Source organism: Monodelphis domestica, chromosome 7 (assembly GCF_027887165.1).
Source record: "Monodelphis domestica isolate mMonDom1 chromosome 7, mMonDom1.pri, whole genome shotgun sequence".
NCBI classification, from domain to species: Eukaryota; Metazoa; Chordata; class Mammalia; order Didelphimorphia; family Didelphidae; genus Monodelphis; species Monodelphis domestica.
Window position 1 is genome coordinate 261,761,297 of NC_077233.1, and position 22,415 is coordinate 261,783,711.

The window sequence follows — 22,415 nt, forward strand, 5'->3', positions numbered from 1 at the left end:
TGTGGAATCGTTGTGCTTTTTCTTCTTTACAATGACATATATTAAAATGTGACAGCTGATGGATCGCTAACTTCATTGGTTTTGATACAGATGGGTAAAATTTAAAAATCACAGGGTAATAAAGAAGAGAAAGTCTATGTAAACCAAAGAAGTATTTGAGCTTTCCTCTTGTTCCCCTGGAGATGGGAGCCATAGAGTAATTTGGATCCTTTGAACCCCCCAATTAGTTAGCAGATAGGTTTCAGCATCACCCAAGGACTCTTCCTGTCAGCTTCACTTGAATCAACAATCAAGCATTTCTTGAGGGTCTCCTATACTTTAGGTACTGTGATAGGGTTTGGAGGTTGAAATACAAAATGTAAATGATCTTTACTCAACTAGGGGTTCTGTTAAGGGAGGCAACCAGTACATAAATCGGCCTATAGAATGATGGAGAGACTAAATACAAGGCAGTGAAGGAGGCGGGGGACCTGGGTGTCAGCCTGAAAGAAGTTTCATGGTGCCAGGGGAGGAGGGGGGCAGTCTTTAGGCAAAGGCACAGACGTGGCATATCCTAGTGGAGGAGCAGAACGTTGGCTGCTGGAGCTGGACTTGAGGATGCTTCATCCTGGACACTTTCCTCCTTGGCACTCCAAACTCGGGGCTGTGCCAGAAGAAGCCCAGCCACTGCCGTGCGTCCCCTTCACCTAGCTCTTTGTACCCTGTGGCCAGGGCTTCTGGGCCCCCCACTGTCTCCGGCCTTCCCTGGGGAAGGGGCTCTCAGTGCTTTCACCGTCCTGACCCCCCCCCCCCCCCCATGCTAGTGCCCCCATTAGAATTTCAGTGATGGAAGGGACTGACTCATTTTTATGGCCAGTATTTGGCATGCAAGTGTTCAAGGAAGCTTTTAGTTCTTTCATCAGGTGCTGGACAGGAGTACATGGGGAGGCTAGCCAGGGCAGGATCGTGGGAAACACAAGAGCTCACTGTATCCGAGCGGCCGGCCCAGGCATTTAGGGGAGAGCTGTCAAGGCGGTCAGCCTTTCGGGGAAGTCCGTCTGGCAGCTGGGTGGGGAATGTGCCGGGCCTGTGAGAGGAGCTCCCTTCGGAAGGCACCCCAGCAGTGAGGCAAGAAGGGAAGAGATCCCAAACTACCACGGTCGCCATGTGAATGGAGAGCTGGGGTCAGATAGGAACGTTTGACAAATAGGGAACCAGGGACAGCACTGAGGTCGAGGACTCCGAGGAGGAGGAGGGGGAGGAGGAGGAGGAGGAGGAGGAGGAGGAGGAGGGGAGCCTGGAAGAAGGTGGAGTTTGGGGGGCAAGAGAACAAATGCTCTGGCCATGTTGATCCTGAGACAGCTCTGGGACAATCTGAAATGTCCATCAGGCCACTGGTGACAGGAACCTGAAGATCAAGAGAGAGAGGGAGGGAGAGAGCTTTGTAGAGCTGCTCAGGAAAGAGGATGGAGATGAGGGCCCAGAACAGAGCCTTGAACCACAGGCACAAGGGAAGGGCTGGACTGGGTTAATGAAGTGGCAAAGGGAGCCCCAGGAACAGTCAGGTAGATGGAGAAGTAGGGAAGAGTCACCAAGACCCAGAAAACTAGGCTGAAAGTGACGATGGGCACCCTTGTCACGCACAGGGAGGCAAGAGTTTGAGGACTAAGAAAAATAATTAAGCTTTCGTAAACAGGAGAGCATGGCGCCCTGGGGAGCACAGTGACATCAGGAGCCACCCTATAAGTAAGGCCTGAAGCGGGAACAGGGAGAGGCAGGGTACAAACAGCTTTTTTCTAGGAGGCTCGTGGAGAGAGGACAGGTACAGGTCTCAGGCACAGTAGAATCCAGGGGAGGTTTTTGTTTTTTTATTAAACCTTTACCTTCTGTCCTAGAATCAATACTGTGGCTTGGTCTCAAGGCAGAAGAGCAATGTGAAGATTAAATTTAACACCCCCCTGGTTACAACAATGAAAATAGTTAACTCTCCCCTGATTGTGAAGATTAAATTGTAACCCTGTCTATTTTTAGACGGTACTTAAAAGTTAAGTATGAAGATCTGCCCATTTAGATCTAATCACCAAAAGGGCAAATATCCCACTTAACCCTGAAGTGGGAGGTCTGTGACCCATGTGTGTGATAGTGGATGACAAATCAAAATCAATTGACTGCCTTCTGGGCAGTCCTAAAACAAAGCATCAACTGTGATTGGTAGACATAAAATTAGGGGAAGACACAGGAAGTGACACAAAAGAAGCATCTAGAAAAGGAGCTGTTACTTCCTGTGAGATTTAGTTCTTCATTTTTTGGAAGTGGAAATTGGAGGAATTCTTCATGCTTTTGAGTTGAGGCTGATGAAGAGGGGCAGAAGAATCTGCTGACTGGACTGACAAGTGGTGAGTGAAAGGCTGACTCTTAACTGCTGGATTTTTCTGAAAAAACTATCCTTTGAGAGATCTACTCTTCCCACCCTCCACCCCCCATGTTTTATTTAATAATTTTAAAGAACACATAGTCTTTTTTTTAATTTTTTAATTTTTTTTTAACCCTTACCTTCTGTCTTGGAGCCAATACTGTGTATTGGCTCCAAGGCAGAAGAGTGGTAAGGGCTAGGCAATGGGGGTCAAGTGACTTGCCCAGGGTCACACAGCTGGGAAGTGTCTGAGGCCAGATTTGAACCTAGGACCTCCCATCTCTAGGCCTGGCTCTCAATCCACTGAGCTACCCAGCTGCCCCCCCACATAGTTTTTTAAAAGGTAACTTTACATTAACAAAAATATGTGCAAATATTTTCAGTATATATATGATTTTTTTCTTATTTAGATCTCTTTACAATATCAAAATCTTATTCATAAGAGTTTAAAATATAACAAAATAGGCATTAATTTCAAGTAAAACTTTCAGTGAAGGTAAAGATATTTATAGGTCACACAAATGCATAAAGACATGGCATTCCTAGGACCTTTTTGGAAAATTTTTAGTCGTTTCACATATGGCCTGCAATGTGGCGAGATCTACTTTTGACACTTCCTGGGTCTTCAGCTTTGCTGAGGCTGGTTGAAACTAATTCTCACTGTCCAGAGGGGCTGGGAGTAAATTACTTAGTGGATATCTTACCTTATCCTCTCTTTAATTTCTTGCTTCACTCTACATTTTGTAAATAAAATGTAAATAAAATCTCTTTGGAATTAAATTCCTGGAGACCATACTCTTAAATAATCAAGTCCAACCCTTTAAAAATTAAACCCATTTCCCCCTTACAGCAGGAAGGGCTAGGCAATGGGGGTTAAGTGACTTGTCCAAGGTCACACAGCTGGGAAGTGTCTGAGGCCAGATTTGAACCTAGGACTTCTCATCTCTAGGTCTGGAGGCCTAATCCATTGAGCCACCCAGCTGCCCCCTGGGCTTAAAAATATATATATTTATTTTATTATTTAATTTGGAATATTTTTCCATGGTTACATGAATCATGTTATTTCCCTCCCCTCCTTCCACCCTCCTCCCATAGTCCCATTAGAGAAATGCAAAACAAAACAATGCTGAGGTACCACTTCACACCTAGCAGATTGGCTAATATGACAGTAAAGGAAAGTAATAAATGTTGGAGCAGTTCCACTGGGTTTTACATGATCTTTGATCAAGACCTATTTCTATATTATTAATATTTGCAATAGAGTGATCAGTTAAAATCAACATCCCCAATCATATCCCCATCGAACCATGTGATCATGGTTCTTTTCTTCTGTGTTCCTACTCCCATAGTTCCTTCTCTGTCCCTCAGAATGTCCTGGATCATTGCATTGCTGGTAGTAGAGAAATCCATTACATTTGATTGTGCCACAGTGTATCAATCTCTGTGTACAGTGTTCTCCTGGTTCTTCTGCTTTTGCTCTGCATCACTTCCTGGAGTTCATTCCAGTTCACATGGAATTCCTCCAGTTCATTATTCCTTTGAGCACAATAGTATTCCCTCACCAACATATACCACAATGTGTTCAGCCATTCCCCAATTGAAGGGCATCCCCTCATTTTCCAATTTTTTGCCACCACAAAGAGCGCCTCTATGAATATTCTTGTACAAGCCTTTTTCCTTATTATCCCTAAACCCAGCAGTGCTATGGCTGGATCAAAGGGCAGAGAGTCTTTTAGCGGCCTTTGGGCATAATTACAAATTGCCTTCCAGAATGGTTGGATCAATTCACAACTCCACCAGCAGTGTATTAGTGTCGAAATTTTGCCACATCTCCTCCATTTATTACTTTCCTTTGCTGTAATATTAGCCAATCTGCTAGGTGTGAAATGGTACCTCAGTGTTGTTTTGATTTGCATTTCTCTAATTATAAGACATTTAGAACACTTTTTCATGTGCTTATTGATAATTTTGATTTCTTTATCTGAAAACTGCCTATTCGTGTGCCTTGCCCATCAATTGAGGAATGGCTTGATTTTTTTTATACAATTGATTTAATTCCTTATATATTTGAGAAATTGGACCTTTGTCAGAGGTTTTTGTTATAAAGATTTTTTCCCCAATTTGTTGCTTCCCTTCTAATTTTGGATGCATTGATTATAATTTAATGTAATCAAAATTATTCATTTTACATTTTGTGATATTCTACTTTCTAGCTTGGTCTTAAATTCTTTTCTTTTCCATAGATCTGACAGGTATACTAGTCTATGTTCACCTAATTTACCTTTAGTTTCCTTCTTTATATTTAAGTCATTAACCCATTCTGAATTTATCTTGGTATAGGGTGTGAGGTGTTGATCTAGACCTAATCTCTCCCATACTGTTTTCCAATTTTTCCAGCAGTTTTTGTCAAAGAGTGGGTTCTTGTCCCCAAAGCTGTGATCTTTGGGTTTATTGTACACTGTCTTGTTGAGGTCATTTACCCCAAGATCCACTCTTGATCCACCCTTCTGTCTCTTAGCCAGTACCATATTGTTTTGATGACCACTGTACAGTCTAAGATCTGCTACTGCTTCACATTTTTTTTCATAATTTCCCTTGATATCCTTGATCTTTTGTTCTTCCAAATGAACTTTGTTATAATTTTCTCTAATTCAATAAAAAAGTTTCTTGGTAGTTTTTTAAAGATAGAAATTTGGGGTATTGTAAAGAGCACAGAAGGATCAAGTCAATAGGAAGATGACTCCAATAAAAAGGGCCGCTTGCCCAACAAGATGGAAGAGAATGGCATCAGGGGCATGTGGAAACAAGAAGAGTCATTTCATAGTCAGATTTCAGGAAAGAATTGGAGAATGACAATGACATCTTCCTGATTCCTCCCACATTCTGGATCATGTAGGCCACAGCTGCAGCCTGATAATGAAACCTAGTTTGCTTTCAATTATATTCCAACATAATAAGCCTTTCAAATCTGAGGAAAAAAACAAAGCTCAAAAAAAGGATACCTTTTGGAATCAGAAAGAGATGGTAGGAAAAACATTGGATTTAAAGTCAATATTCAGATTCAAATTCCAGCTCTGATTTTTAATTACTAGTTGATCTTGGACACGTTATTTCACTTGAGTTGCTACTCAATTTCTTAATCTGGAAAATCAGAGGACTGGCCTATGCCTTTTGTCCTTTTCAGCATTAAATTCCTGTGAGGCTGTTTCTCTACAATTAGCTATATAAAAAGACTTGTAGGTTTTCAAATTTCCTTACATTTCCACAGGGGAAAGTTGATTATCTCATGGGTCCTGACCACATTTGGCATGGGGAGAAAAAATTAAGGTGATAAAACTTATCTAGGATTTGTCCTAAGTCGTTTATTACCTTTTTTTGGGGGGGGGGGAAAGAAGGGGTTGTTTCTTTAAAAACACTTACCTTCTATCTTAGAATGGATACTAAATAAGGGCTACGCAATAGGGGTTAAGTGTCTTGCTCAGGATCACACAGCTAGGAAGTATCTGAGGTCAGATTTAAACCCAGGACTTCTTGTCTCTAGGCCTGACTTTATCCATTGAGCCATCCACCTGCCATTACCTTTCTTTTTCAAATTGTTTTTAATTCCAAATTTTACAAAACCAAATAAAACCAGCATTTCCACAAAGAAAAAGATAGTACATAAATGAAAACCACAAATCTCTTATATGTTTAATTTACTTTTCTTCATATGAAATAATGCAATAATAAATAATTTATGATAACAAATAATAAGAATAATCATCATCCCAATAATCTCCCTGTTGGGGGCATTATGCATTGAGTACTGGGGGAAAGGCCTGGCACTTTTCTTATGTGTCAACTTCTGGCACATAAGGGCTAGGCAATGGGGGTTAAGTGACTTCCAGGAAGTGGCTGGGGCCAAATTTGAACCCAGGACCTCCTGTCTCCAGACTTACCTCTCTAGCCACTGAGTCACCTAACTGCCTCTCAAAGGATTTCTTTTTAATCAAGAAATAAGATTATTCTAACCAGTTCTGGATAAATCTGGCAAGGAAGATCCTCCCCAAACTGCCCACTTGAACTAAATCTCCTCATGGGAAGGACAAATTCCATCCCGCCACCAGGGGCAGAGGGCACCCTCTTGGTTAACAGTCTCTGCATAGCTGATCTGTTTTTACCATCAAGAAAAAGCAAAAGATCAAAGAATTAAATGTTGATGCAGAGGCATCAACACCCTGTTCCATTCCTCACTCAACACCTGAAAGGTTATGAATAGAGACAAGATTCAGAGAAGCCCCAAGAATTCACTTAAAAATAGTCAACCAGGTGGTCAAATGAAGTTCCCAAAGATAGTGGCTGAAAATAAACTTCCTGATGAGAAACTAGGAAGGATGGCCAGCCCTAGATCTTGAGAACTGCAGAGAGGCTATGAAGACAAAAAGAGGAAGATTTTATGGGGTTTTCTAGATAGAATTAGCAGTTTTGAAGGTTTCACTTTTCCAAGGACAGGTAAGGAATCCTCTTTAGAGCTGTTATCCTGCATGTTACAAACACCCGTGGAAAACACCGGGAACCTTTCTGTAACGAAAAGTGTCCACAAAAAGGATACACTTTCCATATCATTCAAATAAATATTTAAGCAAAAGTCCAATTTAATCTCATGAACATTTCTTAGTGCCCAAGGGGCTGTTAGGCCCGAATATACAAATAGGAGACAGAGAAGTCCCTGCCTTCAGGGTCTGAAGTCTAAGAAATAGTGTAAAGGCAAGTAGTTCAGCCGCTGCCTTTCCTGAGGATGGAGCCGGTTTGGGCTAAGCCCTCCTCAGCGACTCTGAAATCGGCTCATCAAACGCAGACCATCTCTCAGGCCATCGCAGTGGGAATCACATAACCTTTCCCGAGGGAAACGCCTCTTTTCAGGGCTTCAGGCCAGTTTTGCGTCTCAACGTAGGTGGCCAGGATGTCAAACACTAAAAAAGAGAGAAGAGGCACTGAGCAAGCCCGCGATCCCTCTGCTATCCGCATCTCCTCTCGCGGCAGTTTCATGGACACACACATGAATGACGGGAAGGGACTGGGTTGGAAGAGCCTGAGGTGCCCTGTGTGCAGGTGCACACCTAGAATCGCGCATGCGCATATAATTGTGAGCCTATACATATAAATGACACACACACAATTACGAATATGGAGGTGGGTGCATACACAGATCTAGTCTCTTAGAATTGACCATGCCTATCTAAGGGGGGGGGGGCCTCTAATTCTTGGCAGGCAGTTAACGGTCAGGACTAAGATCTGGAGACAAGCAGAGCAGAGCTGAAAGCCGCAGCACCGCCCTTCCCCTGAGGTCCTTCCCTTTCCCAGGCGGCAGCGGAAGCAGGGGCGAGGTGGGGCACAAGGGGGCGTGGCAGCAGGGGCGAGGTGGGGCACAAGGGGGCGTGGCGAGGCGGAGAGGGGCGGATGCCTGGCCACCTGGGGCCCGCCCCCTGCAGCAGAGCAACCTCCTCCATCTCAGTAAAGTCCCTCCCTTCGGCCCAGCCCAATAATGGCCATTTGGAAGGATGCTAGCAAGCCACTGAGGCATTACTACTCTGCTCTATGGAAGAGGGCAGGGAATGACGTCACCTATTCCTCAGCATTTCCGACCCGGGCCTTGAAAATGAAAAACAAGTTGTAGCCCTTTGTAAGGCCCTAAAAAAGGGCTTCGAGGAAATTAACTTTGGGTCGCGGCTCCCTCGGTAAGGTCGGGCTCTGCGGCCAGGCGGCTGAGCGCTGCGTTCCCCCGGATTTCTGAGGTGACGGGAGGGGCGGGGAGGGGGATCTTTATCCAAACTAAAGGGGCGCGCCGGAAGGTCGCCGCGCCCCCACGAGCGTCACCTTGGTTGATGGCCAGGATTTCCGAGTGGTAGTTCTTGTCGTTGGCCCTTTTCACCATGTGTTCCCGGATAGGCAGGCGGGCCGTCTGCACCGAGGTTTCTCGGGCCTTCTCAAAGGTCAGCTTCTAGGAATCACAAGTGTAAAGGTAAGGCCCAGCCTCAGGCACACTCGAAGCCTCCTGCTAGCATTTGGGGGCCCTGACGAGATGCTGGTTTTGTTTTACTTTCCTATCTCGGGGCTCTCTGGTTTTCTGGGGGTCGGTGTGGTGGCCGAGGCCAAAGCTCAGAGGAAATGGAGTGCATGTCTACACTGGAGTTGACAGTCTAGCATCTCTTCCCTGCCCATTGAGAAGACAAGTAAGACTGAGACTGGAAGAGCCCTCTCCTTCCTAGGCTTTGCTGATTAGAAGCTGGGCTGCCAGATGAGCGATGCATGGGCCAGCAGGAGTGTGCCACACAGGGCAGGGCACTGCACGTCCATCCTGGGCACCGCGTTGTGGAGGAGAGGCCACTGGTAAAAGCGGTAAGTTTTGGTATAAAACAGTTGCCACTTTTGTCCTTGAAGACTGTATTCCTAAAAGAGAACCAATTCCAGGGAGGCGGGGAAACACAGATTCCCCCCCCCCCCCCCCCCAGGGATCAGCTCTTGCCTCGGTTTCCTCCTCTGTAAAACAAGCTGCAGCCAGGATCTCTGCCCAGAAATTTCCAAACGGGGTCACGAGAGTCAGATGGGACAGCCGTGAAGGAACGAGGCCGACAAACCGAACTCTTCAGGCCGTTTGTAGGTTGTAATAAGGCAGATTTTTTTGGCAGTGCCTGACAAAACGTTTAGTCATCGCACCCTGGACATCTGAGTCCGGCCATGAAACGTAAGTGGCTGAGGGTGTGGGAGAAGAGCTGGCTCGTGAGTCCTGTGTGCTGCTGACTCGGACTCTGGACGGGGTGTAACAAGATTCATGGAATGGCTGGAAGACCCGAGTCCAAAGCCTGGCCCTGCCACTTCGTACCTTACCTTGGCCATGGCTTCTCCCGCCCAGAGCTCAGTTTTTCATCTACAAAGCAGGGAGTTGGACTAGAGGAACACTAAAGTTCCTTCTAGTCTTAAATCTATGGTCCTTTCATCCCGGGAGCCTATTAAATGTGGAGCCACCGACACCAGCTAGAACCAGACACAGTACAGTATAATAAAGACTCGGAAAAGGAGGACAAACGATCAAAACAAACCAGACGGGGTCCTGTGATTGAAGACTAACTAGGCTCTGTTTGGCCCGGGAGGTCAGGATGTGAGCCAGGAGAAGCTGCAGAGAGGAATCCTTTCGACGTGACATAAAGGCAGAAGATTTGAAATGTGAAATGCGCGCTCACCTTTTGGATGCTTTCATCCACAAGTCCACCCAGGACGTAGACCTTGTCTAGATCAACACCTTCCAGGGCTAGGAATAAAATGATTTAGGTCAAATTCACAGAATAATTCTTTCAAAAACCCTTCCCTTCCGTCTTAGAAGCCGTACTGGGTCTTGGTTCCAAGGCAGAAGGGTGGTAAAGGCTAGGCCGTGGGGATGAAGTGACTTGTCCAGGGCCACCCAGCTAGGAACGGTCGGAAGCCAGATTGGCACCCAGGACTTCCTGTCTCTAGGCCCGGCTCCCTCGCCACTGTGCTACCTAACAGCCTCGATTCTGTATGATTTGGGGAACACCAAGAAAGAAGCGCCACTTTCTGGCTGCTCCTTTTGACACACGAGGCTGGTTTTGTATCAAGCCAATATTCTCAGGTTTGCTATTATCATTTTTATTATGATTACCAACCCTCTATCTTCCCCGTATCTCAATTTCTAAAAAAATTCCGACATTTCATTTTCCCAATTACACGGCATCATCACTTTTGGCATGTCTTCCCAAATGATGAGATGCACACCGTCTCCCTCCCTCCCTTCTCTCCTGCCATCCGCGTGTGACTGTCACGAGACCCCTTCCATAGCCGTCGCTCCCCTTAACCAAAGCCCAGATCCAACTTGAGACCCCCTGATGGGGGGGGGGGGCAAGTCTTTCTCTGGAGCGCTCTGCCGGGATTGTCTCCGAGCAAGGCAGGGCTGAGAGCAGCCGCGCTGCCCAAGGGGAGAACATACCCTGCTCCGAATCGGGCGTCAGGTACACGAGGCTTTCCAGAGGAAATAGAGTCACGTAGTCTTCTTCGGTGGTATCCAGCTGGAAAGGGCAAGATGTCCAATGGGATTAGTCAAAAGATTACAGGGGGGTTTTCCTTACAACATTCTACACCAAGTCTAAAGTTAAAAGTAATTGTGGCTGTTCAGTCCCTTCAGAGGTGTTCCACGCTTCATGGCCCCGTCTGGGGTTTTCTTGGCACAGATACTGGTTTTCTGGGTAAAGAGGGAGGAAGGGACATGTATGGAGAGGAATGTGATATAAAAACAAAAGCTATGAATACAATTATGGAGTTATTTTTTGTTTTGTTTGTTTTTTAAACCCTTATCTTCAGTCTTAGCATCAATAGTGTGTATTGGCTCCAAGGCGATGGGGGTTAAGTGACTCGCCCAGGGTCACACAGCTAGGAAGTATCTGAGGCCAGATTTGAACCCAGGGCCTCTCGTCTCCAGGCCTGGCTCTTAATCCACTGAACCTCCTGGATGTCCCCTACAATTGCTCTTAAAAAGGAAATTTCCATAAAAAAACTTACAAGGTAATTAGAGAATCCATCATTCATCCTTAAGCACTCTTCATATAAGGGGCTGTCCGTTGTGAATCCAGTGAGGCAGATCCAGAATGGCGTGGTAGCTTTTTTATTTGAACCATACAACCTTCGGATCTGTCCGGCCAATCGGCTTAATTCCTTCAAAAAGACAATAATAATTCTCAGTGCATAGTGGCCTTACCACTTAAATTCACCACAAATGCATCTAGTTAGTAAAAACTGAGCACTTTTAGTTTTCATCATCCAAGGAGTTTGGGTTTGAGTTCATTCATGCAAGATGTTACGGATGTATATTTTTTAAACCCTCACCTTCCATGGTAGAAATGAAACTACATATTGGTTCTAAGACAGAAGAGCGGTAAGGGCTAGGCAACTCGGGATAAGTGACTTGCCCAGGGTCACACAGTTGGGACGTGTCTGAGGCCAGAGTTGAACCCAGGACCTCTAGGCCTGACTCTCAATCCACTGAGCCACCCCGCCGCCCCTTGATCTTTTTAACATTTCTATAAGACAGTTGTTACCCTACATGAATTAGCCTATGTGCTCTCCCATCTGAACCACGTTAGAAAAAAGAGACCCACAGAGGCACTGTTAGCACTTGAGAAGTAACACCTTAAACGATTCTCCATGTTCCAGACAATTCTGAGAACTTACGAAGAAAATTCATCTCCAGAGAAGAACCTGATGGCATCGCAATGCAGACTGCAGCGAACTATTTTTCACTTTCTTTCACTTGTGGGCGCCTCAAATTTGGGGCTTTTGGGTCTCTATTGTCTCATGACATGACCAACACAGAAACACATTTTACACAATCGTCCACCTTATAGCCTGGATCAAAGTGCTTCGCGTCTCAGGGAGGGGGAGCAAAGGGAAAGAGGGAGACAACTGGAGTCCCGGAAGTTCAGAAAGCGCCTTAAAAATGATTCCATGTGATGGGAAAAATTTGAAAAAGAAACAACCCTTCCCAGGAAGGCGGAGAACCGTCCCTCTGCCCCTCCACGTCGGCTCGCACCAATTCCATTCAGCAGGGGCAGGGCCCTCATGAAGGCCCTCGTGAAGATGCAGCAGTCCTTGCCCTGGAGGGTACGAGTGCATGGGAACACGGCCCCCTCGCTTCACGGGCCAGGGATTCGAGTGCAGCCCAAGTCCCACAGGCAGGGAGGGGCAAAGCTCAGCTGCGAACCCAGGGCCTTTGGCTTCAAGCCTTCCACCCTTTCTATTGCACCTACCGACTCGATTCATTTCTCAACTTGGGTCAACTCTACAGAAGCATGTCAATCAATGAGCAGTTATTAGACCCCTCCAATGGATCAGCCAAGCTGCTCCCAGGCTCAGGAGCAAACAGATCCAGCAGATTCTCGTTGCTTAGGGCAGCTGTGTGCCGTAAATATGAAGGAATCCCAGGGTTGGCTTCCTGTGGAGCAGCCTCCCAGGCCAACAGATGCCTTTCTCTTCCTTTTCCAGGGTGTACCATCAGGCCTGAGCAAAGCTTTCCTAACACCCTCAGGGACAGTGGGCAGCCCTTCAGCCCTGCCCTGAGGGGCCACTTTAAACCAACAAAAAGCACAAAAAATGTGGCAGTAAATAGACACAAAAAAGGTGCTTGTTTATGGTGTCATCCTTATCTGGAAATAAACTTGTTATTGGACGACTCAAATTTTCAGCTACTCTGCTCATATCTGCAAATGATGGCAAAGTGTCAAGAGTATTGATTCAGGGACTACAAAGAATTTTTAGGAAGTAAATGAACAATTGAAGAAAAGGAATCTGCAAATACAGAATTCACGAATAATGAGAATTTATTTTTTTATACACCTACATACATATATTGACTCTATATGCATCTCTATACATACTCTCTAAATAGGAAACAATTACCGGAGGGAAGGCACTAGACTTAAGAGGGGCCGAAGAATGCTTCCTGTAGAAAGTATTATATTAAAACTGTAAATCTAACAATAGAAGCTCCTAAACTACTTTAAAATTATTAAATTTTAAAAATTAAATTAAAATTCTGAGATGTGTCTCTCTCTCTTCCCATCCCACACAAGAGAAGGAATCATTTGACAAAAAAATATAGATGTATATATAAAACCATGTCATGCATGCTTCTGCTATCAGTTCTTTTTCTGGAAGTGGAACCACAGTTATTAAAAAATATTGCTGTTATTATATACAGTGTCGTCCTGGTTCTGCATGTTTCACTCTTCCTAATTTCATGAAGGTCTCTCCATGTTTTGTTTTTTTTTTAATTAAACTGCTCATTTCTTACTAAGCAGCAGTATTCCATCCCTATTATATACTACAACTTGTTTAGCTATTCCCTAATTTGAGCATCCCTTCAATTTTCAGTTATTTGCCCCCACAAAGAGAGCTGCTAGAAATATTTTAGAACATATGGGTTCTTTCCCTTTTTCCCTCATCCCCTTGGGAAACAGACTTAATGATGCCGTTACTCAGTTAAAGGTATACACACTTTTAGAACTCTTTGGGAAACCTCCTGAATTACTGGGCAATTTAGTTTTGGTTACAGGACTTGTTTGAGATTTAATGATTCCATGATCTAATCTCAGCTCTTGGAATTTGGGATCAATTCTTATTCTCTAAAAATATCAGGCTAACTTCCCTAATAGTACAGATTTTGGTGGTTCCTTCTCCCCTCCCCCTTTGTATCAGAGGAAAGGGCACATTTTCCAGCCTTTTCCTTCTACTTACTTTTTTTTTAAACCCTCACCTTCTGTATTGGAGTCAATACTGTGTATTGGCTCCAAGGCAGAAGAGTGGTAAGGGCTAGGCAATGGGGGTCAAGTGACTTGCCCAGGGTCACACAGCTAGGAAGTATCTGAGGACAGATTTGAACCTAGGACCTCCCGTCTCTAGGCCTGGCTCTCAATCCATTGAGCCACCCAGCTGCCCCCTCTACTTACTTTTTAAAACGCAGTAAGAGCCCATATATCTAACAATCGGGTACATCCACTAACCTTCACCTTTTGGGATATAGCCTTGAAAAAGACAGTTAGATCTGAGTTCAAACCCTTGCTTTGCCACCTAGTATCTCTCTGACTTTGAGCCATTCACTTAACCTTTCTGGGACTCGGCTTCCTCCTCTGTAAAATGGAGACAACGCTCACCCACAGAATTACTGAGATCCTTCTTTCTTCACTGTTGGCTGCGAAGACGAACTTAAAAGTTATAACAAGGATGACTGCAATGACCAGGTATTGTTTTATGATATTAATTCTCATTTGGGTTCCTCCTCTATAGCGGTGGTTTCATTGGGCCCATCCTTTAACTGCTTGGGTAGGTTCTTCCCCATTGGCCAACTCTAGAACGAATTCGTTCGCTCACGTGAGAGCTGTACATGGACTGCTGACTGAAAACCTTCACCCGTTGTTCCTCCTATTGGTTTCTGCAGATTTCAGGCAAGCCGGATATAACCAGTTAAAACTTAAAGAAAGAAAAGTCCCTTCACTCTCGTCTCATCCACATCCCATGTAAGAATAACAGTAAAATCAATTTTAACACGTGGCCCAGTTACCTTCTTAGTCATGCGGTCGGTCATACTCAAATCAATGCAAAGTCTGGGTCCTGAGCTTTTGGCCGCCAAAAGCCTCTCCTTGGTCGTGGCTTTCAAAACTCGTTTGCTCTGCTGAGGGCTCCCGCCTGATGCGCAACCGGAAGGAAAGAGCAAAAAGGCCACATGGGTGAAGAAAACTTAACAATGAAAACCTGCTCGAATTCCCCTTTTAGCCAAGTACAACAGGTCTGAAAGGAAACTCTGGCCTCAAGGATGGTGATCCACAGAAGGAGGGCCGCAGGCCTGGCTCTGCTTTGGGGCAGGAAACAAAGACATTCACTGGACGGGCGACATTGCAAAGGTACAAGCTGTAAAGCGCTTCTGTTTGTGTTAAATGCTCCAAAGAGAGAACAAAGCCCAGGGATCCGGGGCGCAGATTCCTGTGGACGATCATCATCTTTTCTCTTGTTTACAGTCTCTCCTGTCTAACTAGCCACGTGAAGGTCCCCATCCCAGAGCCTCGGTGAAAAGAAAAGCTCAGCCTGTCCTCAGCCAGGCGGGGTGGTACCTGCATGTTCTGAACGGCGGGCTTTTTTTCTCTCTCTTTCCTGCTTTCTTTTGCTCTTCTTGGCTGCAACTATCTTCTCCCAGTGCCGCTGTTTCCGCAAGACATTTTTCTTATGTTATCCAGAAAACAAAATGTTTAAGAACCTCATTAGCATAAACAATCCAAAGTTATGTTATGACTATTCAAGTTTAGAGATAAGAAAACGTTACTTATCATTCCTTTTTTTTTTTAATCTTTAACTTCCATCTTAGACTCAATCCTGTGTACTGGTTCCAAGGCAGAAGAGTGGTCAGGGCTAGGCAATGGGGGTTAAGTGACTTGCCTAGGGTCACACAGCTGGGAAGTGTCTGAGGCCAGATTTGAACCCAGGACCTCCCATCTCTAGGCCTGGCTCTCCATCCACTGAGCCACCCAGTTGCCCCCTTTATTTAACATTCCAATAGTACTCGAATGTCTGCAAAGCCTTTCCTCTTGCTAAGGCTTGGAAGTACTTAGTATATAAATAGGAATTGTTTCCTTGGTACAAATGTTCTTTAGCCATTTTTTGGTCTTTTTTGGTCATGTCCGACTCTTTATAACCTGACTTGGATTTTCTTGACAAAGATCTAGAGTGGTTTGCCATTTCTTGCTCCCACTCATTTTAAAGATGAGGAAACTGAGGCAATGAGGGTTGAAAGACCTACCCAAGATCACAGCTACAAAGTATCTGAGGGTGAATTTGAACTCAGGTCTTCCTGATTCCAGACCCAGCACTCTCTCCACGTTCCCACCTTTAATACAGAGGAGGACATGATTAAGTGTCCAAACCAAGTGTTCTATTCAATATCCACCATGCCCATCCTCCTCTTAGTTTTAAAAATAAATAGGGGCAGCTAGATAGAACAATGCATAGAGCACCAGGTCTGGAGCTGAGAGATCCTGGATTCAAATCTGGCCTCTGATACTTCAGAGCTGGGTGACTCTGGACAAGTCACTTAACCAAGATTGCCTTGCCCTTGCTGCTCTTCTGACTTAGAATTGATACTGTGACAGAAGGTGGGGGGTTAAAAAAACAAAAGACAAATGCGGTATTATTTGGAAATACTCTCTTTCCTGAAAAGATGAGGCAGAACAAAAAACTACAGGCTGAATACAATAAAGAAAAAATTTTGGAATCACTTTTCATGGACAAAGACCAGAGCTCAGAAGGTACTGCTCACACTTTGTCCTGGATTCTCCTGAACAGTATCTTGGTTCCTCTCTACCTTCCGTCATTACTAGCCCTCGTCCACCTTGTTATCATCTCATTTTGCAGCTTGTAGACGTTAAATAAGTGAAGATCCGAGGGAGTTGGGCAGCCAACATGTCTCCGTGACGCCAACAAGTGACGTGTATGACGAGGAAAACAACACATTTTAATGACCGAAATAACGCCAGTAATAATCTTAACCTCATAATGCCTTCCTTTCCCCATTTCTAAAATGAGAGAGCTGGCTAGCCAAAGAAGTCTGCAAGGATGATTTCAGGAAGAGCCAGAAAGACCTCCATGCGATCTTCCACGTTAGTTTATTGAGGGTTTTATTTTGGGATTTTGGTTTGATATGTGTAATCTCTTACAATGACCAATATGGAAGTATGTTAATACATATGTAATCCAGATCAAATTGCTTACCATCTCTGCGAGGGTGGGAAGAAAGGCAGGGAGACAATTTGGATCTTATTATTTCAGAAAACATGTCGAACATTGTTATTACATGTCATTGGTAAAATAAAATAACTTTGAATAAAAAATTTTTAATTTAAGTAAAAAAAAAGTCAGTTGCTCCTTAAAAAAAAAAAGACATTTCTGCCAGATCTACAGACCTAGGATTTTAAAGTCTTTCCCTTCCCAAAGGTCTGACATGTATACTATTCTGTGTTCACCTAATTAGCTTATAGTTTCCTTCTTTATATTCAGGTCATTCACCCATTCTGGGTTTATCTTGGTGTAAGGTGTGAGGTGTTGATCTATTCCTAGTCTCTCCCACACTGTCTTCCAATTTTCCCAGCAGTTTTTATCGAATAGTGGATTTTTGTCCCAAAAGCTGGGATCTTTGGGTTTATCGTATACTGTCTTGCTGAGGTCGCTTTCCCCCAGTCTATTCCACTGATCCTCCTTTCTGTCTCTTAGCCAGTACCAAATTGTTTTGATGACCGCTGCTTTGTAATATAGTCTGAGATCTGGGACTGCAAGACCCCCTTCCTTTGTATTTTTTTTCATTATTTCCCTGGATATCCTTGATCTTTTGTTCTTCCAAATAAACTTTGTTATGGTTTTTTCTAAATCAGTGAAGAAGTATTTTGGTAGTTCAATGGGTATGGCACTAAATAGATAAATAAGTTTGGGTAGGATGGTCATTTTTATTATATTGGCTCGTCCTACCCATGAGCAATCAATGTTTTTCCAGGACCTGCCACACAGTAAACTTAAACACTGAATGACTATTAAGGCCGGCTAGTTTTAGCTTCAATGGGAAAATGGCAAAACGGAGACTTCCAGGTTTCCCAACTTTTTTAGTACAAGGAGCTCTCTTTCTGTGTGTGTGTGTGTGTGTGTGTGTGTGTGTGCGTGTGCGTGTGTCTCACTCTGTCTCTTTTCCTTCTTTTCTTCCTCCCTCCCTTCCTCTTTCCCTTCATGCTTCCCTCCTTCTCTCCCTCCCTCCCTTCATTCTTTACTTCTCTCTCCCTCCCTTACTTTCTGTCTTTGAATCAATATTAGAATCAGTTTTTTTTTAACCCTTACCTTCTGTCTTGGAGTCACTATTGTGTATTGGCTCCAAGGCAGAAGAGTGGTAAGGGCTAGGCAATGGGGGTCAAGTGACTTGCCCAGGGTCACACAGCTGGGAAGTGTCTGAGGCCAGATTTGAACCCAAGACCTCCTGTCTCTATCCACTGAGCTACCCAGCTACCCCCTAGAATCAGTTTTATGGCGAAGAGAGTTAACCTGAGGCCAGATTTAAACCCATGTCCAGGCTTGGCTTTCCACCCACTGAGCCATCTAGCTGACCCAGGCCAAAGCTTTTTCTATTAAATTGCACTGAGTTTGTTCAATTTTCCTCATTCAAAAGGCTTTCCCCCCTTCCCTCAAATGGGACACTCTGGCACCATCAATCCAATAGACATTCCTTTATCCATCTAGAAGTATTCCCTGCCTCTTTCCATTGACACCAGAGCTGCAGAAGGGCTGTTTTCCCCTGACCTCCTGGTTTCTAGCAGGCCCAGGACAGGCCCCTGTACATACCGAGCACCACATCTCTCCATCCTTGGGCAAGGCCCTTTCGCTCTCAAACTCGGTATCAATCTGCAAAAGTTGAAAACTCTCCAGGGCTAGTTCTTCGTCTCCATCTCCCAGGCTGCCTTCTTGGCCCTTCTGCAAGCAGGATTCTCTCTGAGGGGAAGGCCCTTCCAGGACGTGCTCCGTGTCCTTAATCATCCTTTTGGCTTTTCCTACAGAATACAGTTTGCATAAAGGCAACAATTTTGAAGACATTACAGAAAATCATTGACGTCGGCATTCTCCGACTACACCAAACAGCCCAACAGAAGCACAAGGCAGCCCAAAGGAGGGGAAGCAGGAGGTATAGCGTGTGCCAAGCAAGTTAAATCCCCGCCACCCCCGCCGCAGACCCTGGCAGCCCAGAGCCTTGGAATAGCGGTGTCCCCAGACCACGGGAGCCGCTTCCGGGCCAGTCCCCGTCACCACCGAGGGGAGGAGTCCCGCGGAGACGGGTCTCTCGTCTTTGCTCCCACGAGAAACACCTTCTACCAGCAGGCAGAGGGGCACAAGAGCCCGGGAGGCAGAGCTATGAGGCTGGCCTTGATACGGCATGTCCTGTGTGTCAGGCACGATGCTAAGCACTCGGCAGTGATTAGATCCTGACGACGTTTGGAGGTGGGTAGACAGACGTATTATCCTTACTTTATTGTTGTCGTTTAGGCGACATCTCTTTGGGGTGCCGCGGACCACAGCACACCAACACTGTCCATGGCGTTTTCGTGGCAAACACACGAGTGGGACATTTCTTTTTTCCAGTGGATTAAGGCAAATAGAGGTTGAGAGACTTGCCTGGGGTTATGCAGCTAATAAGTGTCTGAGCCCCTAGGTGAATTCAGCCACCTAGCTGCCTATCTGTTTTATAGATGAGGAAACTGAGGCAAACAGGGTTATGCGACTCGTCCAAGATCACAGTCAGTAAAGGTCTGTAGAGCTAAACTCGGGTCTTCCTGGCTCCAGGCCTAGCGTTCAGTCTACTGTACCACCCAATCCCGCTGTCCTACCCCCAGACCCTCTAGTCCTGCTTCCAGGTCAACCTTTACAGAGAAGAAACTCCTGTGCAGAAGGAGCCAGCCATCTCTATCCAAAGGGAAAACAAGCCAGCCTCACCGGAGCGGCAAGGGGCAAGCTGAGAGACGATGCAGGGGGTGCCCGCTGAATCATCACTGCTGCCTCCTCGACCACAGTGGCCATCTCTCCTCAGACCCTGCTGGAGACAGCCCCAAAGCCTTGGGAATAACAGTGGTTCCAACCTAGTATTTTCAGCCATTGCCCCAGGAAACAACCCCTGTGGGGAGGCAGCAAGGGCTAGATAGCCACAGCTACTGAATGCCCAAGAAAGAAAGTCTTGCCACTAAAGTCCTTGGTACTATCAAATGGTTCAATATCAGAAAATGATATTTTATCGGTGGAAATGACATGAAAGAAGTGAGGTTGCTATATTCCTAAGCATCTAGGACCTTTCCAAATGATTTATAGTCAAAACCTTTCACATCTTGATATGTACTGTCTCCCCTATTAAAACGTGCGCTTTTTGATTAAAAAAAAGGGAGAGGAGTACAAAAATATTTGTAGCTGCTCTTTTTGTGGTAGCAAAGAATTGGAAATTGAAGGGATGTCCATCAGTTGGGAAACGGCTGAACAAACTGTGGTACATGTTGATGATGGAACACTATTGTGCTGTAAGAAATGATGAACAAGATGATTTCAGAAAGAGCTGGAAAGACCTCCATGAACTGAAGCAGAGTGAAATAAGCAGAGCCAGGAGAACATTGTACACAGTAACAGCATTATGGTGGAATGATCAATCGTGAAGGACTTAGCTCCTCTCAGCCATGCAACATTCCAGGACAATTCTGAGGGACTTATGAGAAAGAACACTATCTCAAGAGAAAGAATTGTTGGCGTAGATATGCAGATCAAAGCATGTAATTTTTCATGTTAGTTTTTTGGGGGTTTTATATGATTATTCTCTTAGAAATATGAACAATATGGAAATACATTTTGCATGATAATACATGTACAACCCAGATCGAACTGCTTGACTGCTCTGGGAAAAGGGAGGGATAGAAGGGAGGAAGACAATTTGGATCGTATAACTTTGGAAAACTTTTGTGGAAATTTATTGCATGTAATTGATAAAATATCTTTTTTATATCTTTTTTTAACAGGGACTATTCTCTTTTGTACCTCTGGTATTTAGCATGGTGTTTTGGACATAGTAAGTACTCACCCCTCCTCTCCCCTACCTCTCTCTCTCTTGCCTTCTTCCTGCCTTTCCTCCTCTCATTCATTCATTCATATGTCCAAATTATTTTGTGATAACAAAGGCAGCTAAAGCATACATTAGTTGGCATATAGTGTAAACAAGTAGTAAAGAATACCACTGTCAAAAACTTGATTTACTGACATTAACCCATAACATGCATTTTAATTTTTGATATATTCTCACCTTCAATTCCTAATACATCCCAACTCAATGAGCAACATCTTCTAAAAAATTTGAAGGGAGGGGAAAAAGGCAGTTTAATAGAACTAACTAATCCATCTAGCAAGTCTGACAGTTTATATAATATTCCATTCATAGTCACAGTTTTCTACTGTAAAAGAAAGGAGGGAGGTTAATGCCATGTCTATAGCTAGCTATACATACACATAAATATACAAATATACTGTACATATATATGCCACCTGGGGCATTTCTCTCTGATGCCTACCTGAGATTCACCCTCTATTTCCTTTTTCTTTTCTCTAGGAGCTAGCTGAATACAAGGGGAATCTGTCAGCCTCACTGCTCCTGCCCATTCTCCACCCTTCTAGAGGTCTTAAGATGACTACTAAAAACTCAAAGTAAATGGAGAGAACCACCACAAAGCAACCAAAGCGAATGTGGTAAAATTATACAGAACGAAAACTATAGGGAACAACGTGTCCCCAAAGAAGGGATTCTGGCTAAAAGAAAAGGATTTCATTAAAAATTATGTTTAAAACAAACATAGGGGGCAGCGAGCCAGGCCCAGAGGCGGGAGGTCCTAGATTCAAATTGGAACTCCCATACTTCTAGCTGTGTGTCCCTGGGCAAGTAGCTTAACCCCCGCTGCCTAGTCCTTACCGCGCTTCCGCCTTGGATTGATTCCAAGAGTGGCAAGGGCTAGGTTAAGTGACCAATACACAGGACTGGAAGGGAAGGGTTAAAAAAACAAAACAAAACATACACGTACACACGTATCATCAACATGTTTTAAAACGAAATTTCAATGAAATGTTTATGCATACGCATACATACCTATACACATAAACTGGGAAAGAGATGTCTCTGGGAGGGAAAAGTCTTATTCCAAACCCAAACTCCTCATCACGTGCTCCCAGCAAGCAAAGAGCGGGCCACGTGACCATCCAAAACAAAAGGAAAAGGTAAGCCCCAGCAGGAGGCGCTGCACTCCGCGGGAGACGCGCCTTAGCCCCGCCCTTGGCCTCTCTTTAGCTACGCCTTCATGCCACCAGCCATCCCCACCCTCATTCCCCACAACTCACCTAAGGCAGTACCGGAAGGCAATCCAGAGCCGTCTTCTCCAGCTTCCTCGAAGTAAAAGGAACCTCCCCGTAAGGCCCAGGGTTCTTAAGCGGATGCCTATAGGACATAGACCCGACTATAGCATTACGTACACGGTTCCAACGTTAATGAAACCTTCGCCTTACCTTCTCCCACCACCCCCTTTCCTGACGTCACTTCCGGCTCCTGGCCCCCTCCCGCTATGTACTTTCTGGGAGTTGTAGTTCAATGCGTGTTCTTTGTTATATTTTTCTGTAATCGGGATGAAATGACAACCATTAGATATCGAATCCGGTGGTGGCCGAGCTGGATCTTAGATCATTTTAGAGATCAGTCTCCTCACTTTAGCGGGGAGGAATTTGATACCCAGAGAAAATAACACGAACATACGACAATCATTTAAAATCGTCACTTAAAAAGAAAAATGCATTTAACCACAAAATAGGGTAGCGGTATGATATAGGGCGACGGAACGAAGAAGGGAGCCCCTTCACATCACAAGTCCATTTGTTTTATTTAGGATTTGCA

At 44.7% G+C, this 22,415-nt stretch overlaps 1 protein-coding gene across 4 annotated transcripts; it reads right to left on the bottom strand.

Moving 5' to 3' along the window:
- Nucleotides 1-6,057: 6,057 nt before the first annotated feature.
- On the bottom strand, nt 6,058-22,064 carry TRMT10B (tRNA methyltransferase 10B). Of its 4 annotated transcripts, none has more exons than XM_056806697.1 (9): nt 21,869-22,064; nt 18,302-18,507; nt 15,043-15,151; nt 14,496-14,620; nt 10,943-11,095; nt 10,374-10,452; nt 9,613-9,680; nt 8,249-8,372; nt 6,058-7,344 (listed from the first exon to the last, which is right to left on the bottom strand). In XM_056806697.1, exons 2-9 carry the CDS (start codon nt 18,491-18,493, stop codon nt 7,238-7,240), a joined length of 957 nt encoding a protein of 318 aa, XP_056662675.1. In that variant the 5' UTR covers nt 18,494-18,507; nt 21,869-22,064; the 3' UTR covers nt 6,058-7,237. The 4 variants fall into 4 exon arrangements, with proteins under 4 accessions (XP_056662675.1, XP_056662674.1, XP_056662673.1 ...); XM_056806696.1 differs by lacking the exon at nt 21,869-22,064 and adding an exon at nt 21,621-21,810 and having other exon boundaries at nt 8,249-8,369; XM_056806695.1 differs by lacking the exon at nt 21,869-22,064 and adding an exon at nt 21,621-21,804.
- Nucleotides 22,065-22,415: the final 351 nt, after the last annotated feature.

What these genes read in the sequence shown, in the direction of transcription:
- TRMT10B (XM_056806695.1), bottom strand. An exon ending in CCGACCGCATGACTAAGAAG is followed by an intron (nt 11,096 to 14,495) that starts GTAACTGGGCCA and finishes GTCTTTTTGAAG; the next exon opens with GAATTAAGCCGATTGGCCGG. An exon ending in AATCCTGGCCATCAACCAAG is followed by an intron (nt 7,345 to 8,248) that starts GTGACGCTCGTG and finishes TCTCTTTTTTAG; the next exon opens with TGTTTGACATCCTGGCCACC.